Source organism: Eriocheir sinensis, chromosome 50, assembly GCF_024679095.1.
Source record: "Eriocheir sinensis breed Jianghai 21 chromosome 50, ASM2467909v1, whole genome shotgun sequence".
NCBI lineage: Eukaryota > Metazoa > Arthropoda > Malacostraca > Decapoda > Varunidae > Eriocheir > Eriocheir sinensis.
In genome coordinates this window covers 1,325,394-1,335,393 of record NC_066558.1, presented here as the reverse complement: position 1 = coordinate 1,335,393, position 10,000 = coordinate 1,325,394, and the positions used below count along the sequence as shown (strand labels likewise).

At 41.7% G+C, this 10,000-nt stretch overlaps 1 protein-coding gene and 1 long non-coding RNA gene across 28 annotated transcripts in view; one reads left to right on the top strand and one right to left on the bottom strand.

Moving 5' to 3' along the window:
- Positions 1-10,000, bottom strand: part of LOC126982134 (UDP-N-acetylhexosamine pyrophosphorylase-like) — a 41,393-nt gene that overhangs the window by 14,980 nt on the left and 16,413 nt on the right. For all 27 annotated transcript variants that reach the window (XM_050833957.1, XM_050833959.1, XM_050833956.1 and 24 more), the window contains 6 exons: positions 9,908-10,000; positions 9,412-9,636; positions 8,592-8,766; positions 8,091-8,250; positions 4,907-5,047; positions 3,898-4,083 (listed from right to left, as the gene is read on the bottom strand). The exon at positions 9,908-10,000 is cut by the window's right edge and continues 95 nt beyond it. In XM_050833957.1, the coding sequence (XP_050689914.1) occupies positions 3,898-4,083; positions 4,907-5,047; positions 8,091-8,250; positions 8,592-8,766; positions 9,412-9,636; positions 9,908-10,000 (980 nt within the window). The remainder of the gene's footprint in view (positions 1-3,897; positions 4,084-4,906; positions 5,048-8,090; positions 8,251-8,591; positions 8,767-9,411; positions 9,637-9,907) is intronic.
- On the top strand, positions 5,057-5,732 carry LOC126982136 (uncharacterized). The gene is made up of 2 exons (XR_007734624.1): positions 5,057-5,305; positions 5,570-5,732. It is a non-coding gene; the product is annotated as an uncharacterized LOC126982136 (long non-coding RNA).

Genomic DNA, 10,000 nt, shown 5'->3' with positions numbered 1-10,000 from the left:
TAGGCTAAATTGCATCTACGGAAGAGCGTAAACTAATGTATTTCTGTGGAGGGTGGAAGCGTAAACTTAAGTATTTTTGCGTAACTAGGGGGATAGGCTAAATTACATCTGTGGAAGAGCGTAAACTAATGTATTTCTGTGGAGGGCGGAAGCGTAAACTTAAGTATTTTTGCATAACTAGGGGGATAGGCTAAATTACATCTGTGGAAGAGCGTAAACTGATGTATTTCTGTGGAGGGTGGAAGCGTAAACTTAAGTATTTTTGCATAACTAGGGGGATAGGCTAAATTACATCTACGGAAGAGCGTAAACTGATGTATTTCTGTGGAGGGTGGAAGCATAAACTTAAGTATTTTTGCATAACTAGGGGATAGGCTAAATTACATCTACGGAAGAGCGTAAACTGATGTATTTCTGTGGAGGGTGGAAGCATAAACTTAAGTATTTTTGCATAACTAGGGGATAGGCTAAATTACATCTACGGAAGAGCGTAAACTAATGTATTTCTGTGGAGGGTGGAAGCGTGAACTTAAGTATTTTTGCATAACTAGGGGGATAGGCTAAATTGCATCTGTGGAAGAGCATAAACTGATGTATTTCTGTGGAGGGCAGGAGCGTAAACTTAAGTATTTTTGCATAATTAGGGGAATAGGCTAAATTACATCTGTGGAAGAGCGTAAACTGATGTATTTCTGTGGAGGGCAGAGCGTAAACTTAAGTATTTTTGCATAACTAGGGGGATAGGCTAAATTACATCTACGGAAGAGCGTAAACTGATGTATTTCTGTGGAGGGTGGAAGCGTAAACTTAAGTATTTTTGCATAATTAGGGGGATAGGCTAAATTACACCTGTGGAAGAGCGTTAACTGATGTATTTCTGTGGAGGGCAGAGCGTAAACTTAAGTATTTTTGCATAACTAGGAGGATAGGCTAAATTGCATCTACGGAAGAGCGTAAACTAATGTATTTCTGTGGAGGGTGGAAGCGTAAACTTAAGTATTTTTGCATAACTAGGGGAATAAGCTAAATTACATCTACGGAAGAGCGTAAACTAATGTATTTCTGTGGAGGGTGGAAGCGTAAACTTAAGTATTTTTGCATAACTAGGGTGATAGGCTAAATTACATCTGTGGAAGAGCGTAAACTAATGTATTTTTGTGGAGGGCGAGAGCGTAAACTTAAATATTTTTGCATAACTTGGGGGATATGCTAAATTACATCTGCGGAAGAGCGTAATCTGATGTATTTCTGTGGAGGGTGGGAGCGTAAACTTAAATATTTTTGCATAACTAGGGGGATAGGCTAAATTACATCTGCGGAAGAGCGTAAACTAATGTATTTCTGTGGAGGGCGGAAGCGTAAACTTAAGTATTTTTGCATAACTTGGGGGATAGGCTAAATTACATCTGTGGAAGAGCGTAAACTTATGTATTTCTGTGGAGGGCAGGAGCGTAAACTTAAGTATTTTTGCATAACTTGGGGGATATGCTAAATTACACCTACGGAAGAGCGTAAACTAATGTATTTCTGTGGAGGGTGGAAGCGTAAACTTAAGTATTTTTGCATAACTTGGGGGATAGGCTAAATTACATCTACGGAAGAGCGTAAACTAATGTATTTCTGTGGAGGGTGGAAGCGTAAACTTAAGTATTTTTGCATAACTAAGGGGATAGGCTAAATTGCATCTGTGGAAGAGCGTAAACTGATGTATTTCTGAGGGGGTACAATTTTATCACACTGAGGGGGAAAAAAAAATCTTGTATGAATGCGCTAAAATTCTAACACATGCTACTAAAGCCAGATAAAAAAATAATGAAAAATAATGAATAAGTTGCAAAAAATATTAATACACACACAAATACCTGAAAAAAAGGACAAAACAAGTAATAAATGACTAAAATGAGACAGGTCAAAAATGTATAAGGAAGAAAAATATGTATAGATGCCGCGACCAGACAGAGGAAGGAGACTTGGTGGATCTATAGACGACGCGAACCCTTCCTTTTATGTTGGGTGACGTTTGTGTTCCTTAATCTTCTCTTTCCTTCTCTTCTTTTCCTTTCTCTTCTTCTATTTCTTTATCTGGTATTCATGTTTTCAGTAATTTCTCTTCTATATTTTTATCTTCTTCTCTTCCTCTTCTTTTCTATATATTTCTTCTCGTTCTTCTTTCATTCATTTCCTTTCTGTTGCTTCATCTTCTTATTCTCCTGTTTCTCTTCTCTCTTCTTCTTCTTCTTCTTCTTCTTCTTCTTATGGGATGATTGTCAAGGAATAGTTTCTCCTCCTTCTTTTGCTTCTCTCTTCTATTTTGCATTTCTTATTCAATCTCTATATATTCCTTTGTTTTCCTTGTCTTTGTATTCCTGCGTCCTCCTTTCCTTTCTATTCCTATCCTGCTCGTATTAAAGAGTACCAACACACGAACTAACAAGGATAATAGTTTTTTGCGACATCCCACCCCAAAAAGTTACTAAAAATCTGACTTACAAAAACGTCTGAAAATTGGGTTATACGGTTTATGAAGCTAACAATATCCTGCTCCTATATATACCAACACACGAACTAACAAGGATGATAGTTTTTTGCGACATCCCACCAACAAAAAGTTACTAAAAATCTGACTTACAAATACGACTGAAAATTGAGTTATACGGTTTATGAAGCTAACAATATCCTGCTCCTATATATACCAACACACGAACTAACAAGGATGATAGTTTTTTGCGACATCCCAAAAAAAATGTTGTTAAAAAAATGGCTTACAAATGCCCGTCCTGAATTGAGAGTTACGGTTTATGAAGCTAACAATATCCTGCTCCTATATATACCAACACACGAACTAACAAGGATGATAGTTTTTTGCGACATCCCACCCCAAAATGTTACTAAAAATCTGACTTACAAATACGTCTGAAAATTGAGTTATACGGTTTATGAAACTAACAATATCCTGCTCCTATATACACCAACACACGAACTAACAAGGATGATAGTTTTTTGTGACATCCCACCCCAAAATGTTACTAAAAATCTGACTTATAAATACGACTGAAAATTGAGTTATACGGTTTATGAAGCTAACAATATCTTGCTCCTATATATACCAACACACGAACTAACAAGGATGATAGTTTTTTGCGACATCCCACCCAAAAAAGTTACTAAAAATCTGACTTACAAATACGACTGAAAATTGAGTTATACGGTTTATGAAGCTAACAATATCCTACCCCTATACAAACCAACAGATGAACTAACAAGGCCAATAGTTTTTGCGACATCCCACCCAAAAAAGTTACTAAAAATCTGACTTATAAATACGACTGAAAATTGAGTTATACGGTTTATGAAGCTAACAATATCCTGCTCCTATATATACCAACACATGAACTAACAAGGATGATAGTTTTTTGCGACATCCCACCCCCAAAAAATGTTACTAAAAATCTGACTTACAAATACATCTGAAAATTGAGTTATACGGTTTATGAAGCTATCAATATCCTGCTCCTATATATACCAACACACGAACTAACAAGGATGATAGTTTTTTGCGACATCCCACCCCAAAAAGTTACTAAAAATATGACTTACAAATACGACTGAAAATTGAGTTATACGGTTTATGAAGCTTACAATATCCTACCCCTATACAAACCAACAGATGAACTAACAAGGCCAATAGTTTTTGCGACATCCCACCCCAAGAAGTTACTAAAAATCTGACTTACAAATACATCTGAAAATTGAGTTACACAATTTCGGACACTAACAATAGCCTACCACACCCATACAATCCTACACCTACAATATCCTTCTACAACTCCTACATTCCTAAGGGCGAATTAACAAGAATGACAAACCAAGAGAAGCGACAAGGTAAGGACGACCTACCTTGGGATCAGCGGAAGTGGCTCCCCCTCAGAGTCCACCAGTGTGCCGCCAGCGTTGAGGAGGTAGCGGTGGTGGAGTGAGAACAGGGCGTGGCGGCAGGTGGTGGGTGTGTCCTTCTCCGCTCCGTCGCCGTTCTTCAGGGGCGCGAATTCGTCCTCGCGGATAACCTCCCAGACGGCCAGAGTGCTATGGGGGTGGAGGAGGAGGTTAGGTCTTGTTAGGTTAGGTTAGGTTATGTGATGTTGGATTAGGTTAGGTTAGGTTAGGTTAGGTTATGTGATGTTGGATTAGGTTAGGTTAGGTTAGGTTATGTGATGTTGGATTAGGTTAGGTTAGGTTAGGTTAGGTTATGTGATGTTGGATTAGGTTAGGTTAGGTTAGGTTATGTGATGTTGGATTAGGTCTTGTTAGGTTAGGTTAGGTTATGTGATGTTGGATTAGGTTAGGTTAGGTTAGGTTAGGTTAGAGGATGTTAGGATAGGAAATAAAGGAAATGTTAGGTTAGGTTAGGTTAAGGAATGGTAGGATAGGAAATATAGGAAATGTTAGGTTAGGTTAGGTTAGGGGATGTTAGGACAGGAAATAGAGGAAAGGTTAGGTTAGGTTAGGTTAGGTTAGGTAAGGTGAGGATAAGATTGAGTTAGGATAGCATAGGATAGGTTAGATTAGGTTAGGTTAGGATAGGTTGAAATAGTATAGGATAGGATGGGATAGGTTAGGTTAGGTTAGGTTAGGTTAGGTAAGGTGAGGATAAGATTGAGTTAGGATAGCATAGGATAGGTTAGATTAGGTTAGGTTAGGATAGGTTGAAATAGTATAGGATAGGATGGGATAGGTTAGGTTAGGCTAGGTTAGGTTAGGTGAGGATAAGATTGAGTTAGGATAGCATAAGATAGGTTAGGTTAGGTTAGGTTAGGTAAGGTGAGGATAAGATTGAGTTAGGATAGCATAGGATAGGTTAGGTTAGGTACTACTACTACTACTACTACTACTACTACAATGCCCTTACTTTGAGAACTGGAAAACGTCGAACACAAACTTCTCCATCTTCATTCCGTTCGGCTTCTCAGGCTTGATGGTCTTGCCCTCGGTGGTGACGGTGGGAATCTTCTTCTTGGCCACGTGGTGCATCATGCTCGTCTCGTAATCACTGTGGAGAGCGGGACCCCAGAGTTAGCCTCCTACTATGGGGTACGGGAGTGACGGAAGGGTTTTTTGGCGATTTTTTTTGTTTAGTTGTTGTTTTTGGGTTGAATTGAGTTTGTAGGCGACGGAGGTATTTGTGGAGAGTGCGATACCCTAGAGTTAGCCTCCTACTATGGGGTACGGGAGTGACGGAAGGGGTTTTAAGCGATTTTTTTTGTTTTGTTGTTGTTTTTGGGGTGAATTGAGTTTGTAGGCGACGGAGGTATTTGTGGAGAGTGCGATACCCTAGAGTTAGCCTCCTACTATGGGGTACGGGAGTGACGGAAGGGGTTTTAAGCGATTTTTTTTGTTTAGTTGTTGTTTTTGGGTTGAATTGAGTTTGTAGGTGATGGATGTATTTGTGGAGAGTGCGATACCCTAGAGTTAGCTTTCTACTATGGGGTACGGGAGTGACGGAAGGGGATTTCGATGAATTTTTTTGTTTTGTTGTTTTTCTTTGGGTTATATGAGTGTGTAGGTGATGGAGGTATTTGTGGAGAGTGCGATACCCCAGAGTTAACTTCGTACTATGGGGTCAGGGAGAGACGGAAGGGATTTTTGGTGATTTTTTGGGGTTCGTTGCTATTTTCTAAGGTATTATTTTTTTTTCTTGTGTTAAATTAGAAACAGAAAAGTGTAGAGTGTGATACCCCAAAGTTAGCTTATTACTGTGGGGTTTGGGGTTGACGGAAAGGCCTACTGGGGCTATAGGATGATACATAAAAAAAAAAATAAAGAAAAAAGAAGGAAAGAACAGCGGACTTGAACAAAAACATGCCGCTTTGATATATACAGCAAAACACAATACCAGTAGAAGCTTTGCTATATAAAAAATATAAAAAAACACCGATGTACAGATCATATGCAACACCACACAACCACACCACCACCACCACACAACCACACCACCACCACCACACAACCTTACACCACATTTTCCACACACACACACACACAAAAACATGCGCTGTAGCTAATATACATGAGGGGGAAAAAAAAGTTAAAAATGCACATGAAACCATTGAGACGCACACACACACACGCACACACATGCACACAGGGGAAATAATATGAACACACACAGCTACTTGGAAAAAAACAACAACAATGGCAATATACTGCAAGAAAATTAACACACACACACACACACACACACACACACACGAGCACACACACACACACACGAACACACCCGTCAAACTACAGGAGAGAAAATAAATGGAAAGAGAAAAACACAACTTACTTCTGGAAAAGGAAATTCATATACATACAAATAAAAATAAAAATAATGACAGACAAGGATATGCAAAACACCACAACCAAACACCAATCCACCACACCACCACACCACCACAATCTACACCACAGTACCACACACTGCCATCTCTCCCGGTACTCACTTTCTGCCGGTGGACCCAAGAAAACATGAAAAAACATTAGTATCCCGTCAATTCCTTCCTTCCTAGTATTAGCAACTTGGCAATATCATATGAGCTGGTAATTATAAGCCTTAAGTTACCATTCATGCATATTATCATTGCTTCCTTCATCCCCAACTCAACCAGACTGTACTTAACCCGGTAGCAGCGATGGGCCAAATTTGTGGCTTTACCGTGTAGCAGCGACGGGCCAAATTTGTGGCTTTATCGTGTAGCAGCGACGGGCCAAATTTGTGGCTTTACCGTGTAGCAGCGACGGGCCAAATTTGTGGCTTTACCGTGTAGCAGTGACGGGCCAAATTTGTGGCTTTACCGTGTAGCAGCGACGGGCCAAATTTGTGGCTTTACCATGTAGCAGCGATGGGCCAAATTTGTGGCTTTACCGTGTAGCAGTGACAGGCCAAATTTGTGCCATGATGTAAACCCCCAAAAAATAGATGATACATAAACTGATCACAAATGCTTTGATATATATTATGAAATGGTTTGTGTGAGGGGTGATTTTTTATCATTTTTCTCGCTTAGAGGGACCGTTCAGAAACACGATCCACGCTGCTACCGGGTTAAAGCCAATCTATCCTAACCTAACTCAAACATGACCGAACCAACCTCACCTACCACACTATGTCTCTATCCCTCTATATATGGGGAGAGAAAGCATACATAGACCAGATCTCTATAATATAAGGGAAAAAAAAAATACAAAGGCCATATCAGTGAATTAGAAGGGATAACTGTACTATTTTTATTGAGCCTATACGTAAAAGAGTGTTAGTCCGACCAACCCAACGTAACCTAACTTAACCTGACCTAAATTTGACCTAACTTAACCTAAGCTTGACCTTCCCTAACCCAACTTAACCTAAACTTGACCTAACCTAACCTAACTTAACCTAACCTAAAGTTGACCTAACTTAACCTAAACTTGACCTAACCTAACCCAACTTAACCTAACCTAACCTAAGCTTGACCAAACCTAACCTAACCTAACTTTACCTTAACTAAATTTGACCTAACCTAACCTAACTTAACCTAACCTAAATTTGACCTAACTTAACCCAAACTTGACCTAGCCTAACCCAACTTAACCTAACCTAACCTAACCTAACCTAGGCTTGACCAAACCTAACCTAACCTAACTTTACCTTAACTAATCTTGACCAAGCCTAACCTAACTTAACCCAAACTTGACCTAGCCTAACCCAACTTAACCTAAACTTGACCTAACCTAACCTAAACTTGACCAAACCTAACCTAACCTAAGTTAACCTAAACTTGAAAAAACCTAACCTAACTTAACCTAAACTAACCTAACCTAACCTAAACTAACCTTGACCAAACTAACCTAACCTAACTTTACCTTAACTAAATTTGACCTAACCTAACCTAGCTTAACCTAAACTAACCTTGACCAAACAAACCTAACCTAACTTTACCTTAACTAAATTTGACCTAACCTAACCTAGCTTAACCTAAACTAACCTTGACCAAACTAACCCATCCTCCTACACTATCCCTCTCTAAGTACAAGGGAAAAATAAATAAAACAAAATCCGACTGTCTACTCACAGCACGACTTTCTTGAGGAACTCTGTGGTGAAGTAATGGTTGCAGATGTTGCCAGCGGAGAATGTGAGTCTGCCATCAGGGTTCCTCTTCTGCGCCGTCTTGAGGGTGATCTCCGAGTACTCCACGACCTGGTGAATCCCGTCCACCTTGCACACCACGCCTGGAAACGGAGGTGACGGAGATGAAGGCGGAGGTGGCAGGGGAGGAAAAAAAGAAGAAAGGAAGGATGGAAGGAAGGAACATGGAGAAGAAGAAGAGAGAGAGAGAGAGAGAGAGAGAGAGAGAGAGAGAGAGAGAGAGAGAGAGAGAGAGAGAGAAATGGATACAAGGAGAGAGGATGCAAATGAAAGAGAGAGAGAGAGGGAGCGAAAGCAAGAGCGAGAGAGAGAGAGAGAGAGACCAAGACAGAGAGAACGAAACACAAAAAACAATACCCAACAAGACCTCACCCCAACCTTACCCAACCCACCCACTCCCCAAATTCCACCCAGATCCACTCACCCACAGCCTCGGTAGGGAAGGCCTTCTCCACCACCTTAGCTCCACAATCGGCACCCTTCGAGAGACAGTAGCCGATGAAGATAGGGTCGGCCATCTTGACTAGAATGTTGTCGACGCAATAGACGTGGATGTACTGGATGCCACGCCGCTCCATGTCCTCCAGCACGTTCCTTTCCTGGGGTGGATGAAGGTGGATGAGGGACGGATGAGGTGGCGGATGAGGATGAGAATTAGTTTTGGAGAAGGAGGAGGTAAGAGGGAGAAGGAAGAGGAGGAGGAGAAGGTGCGGATGAGGGGATGGATGAAGGGGTGGATGGGGGATGGATGAGGTGGCAGATGAGGATGATAATTAGTTTAGGAGAAGGAGGAGGTAAGAGGGAGAAGGAAAAGGAGGAGGAGGGGTGGAGGGGTGGATGAATGAGTGGATTGATGAATGGATGAAGAGGATGAGGAGGAAGGAATAGAAGAGGAGGAGGAAGTAGAATAGAAGGAAGGAGGAAGAAGAAGAAGGAGTGGATAGAGGTGGAGGAGGAGAGAGAAGGAGGAGGAGGAGGATAAAAGGAAGGAGGAGGAGGAGGAGGAGGAGGAAATGAAGAAGAAGGAAGAGGAAGAGGAAGAAGAGAACAAGGAGGAGGAAGACAGGAAGAAGAAGAAGAAGAAGATGGGAGGAGGAGGAGGAGGAGGAGGAAATGAAGAAGAAAATAAATAAATAAAAAAAAATAAATAAATAAAAATCATATCAAAATCACATATCAAAAACTCACCCAGCCATACCCCCGCCCCCCACCCATACCCCAATACCCCATACCCCCATACGTACCCTGAGAGCGCGATAGAGACCCCCATTGCCGTCGGGGGCGCGGGCGATCTTGCAGGGAGCCTCGAGAATGATCTTGCCGTCGAAAGTGAAGCACGGAAGCATACCTTGTTCGAACACCACAAGATTCTCTTTCTGGAGGCCGAAGTAATGATGGCGCGCAAAGAAGTCCATGGTAGGCTCCTTGGTGTGCTCTGAGGTCATGATGTACCAGGGGATGTCACCGCACTGGAAGGGAGGAAGGGAGGGTAAGCAAGGGAGGGGAAGGAAGGAGAGGAGAGAGAGAGGGGGGAAGGAAGGGAGGGAAGGAGTGTTTTCCGATGGTGTGGGAGAGAAAGAGAGGGAGGGAATGGGAAGGAGGGATAGGGAGTGTGTGAGGGAGTGCGAGGGAGAGAGAGAGAGGGAGAGATAAGGTGTAAGGGAGAGAAAAGGAGGAGGAAGAGGAATTTTCTCTCCATATCACACACACACACACACACACACACACACACACACTCACCTTCCCAAACTTCTCCTTAGCCAGCTGTTGGAGGCGCAGGAGTCTCTCTGCCTGGAGCTGGTAGAGGGTCTTGGCGGAGGGCAGCTTCACGTT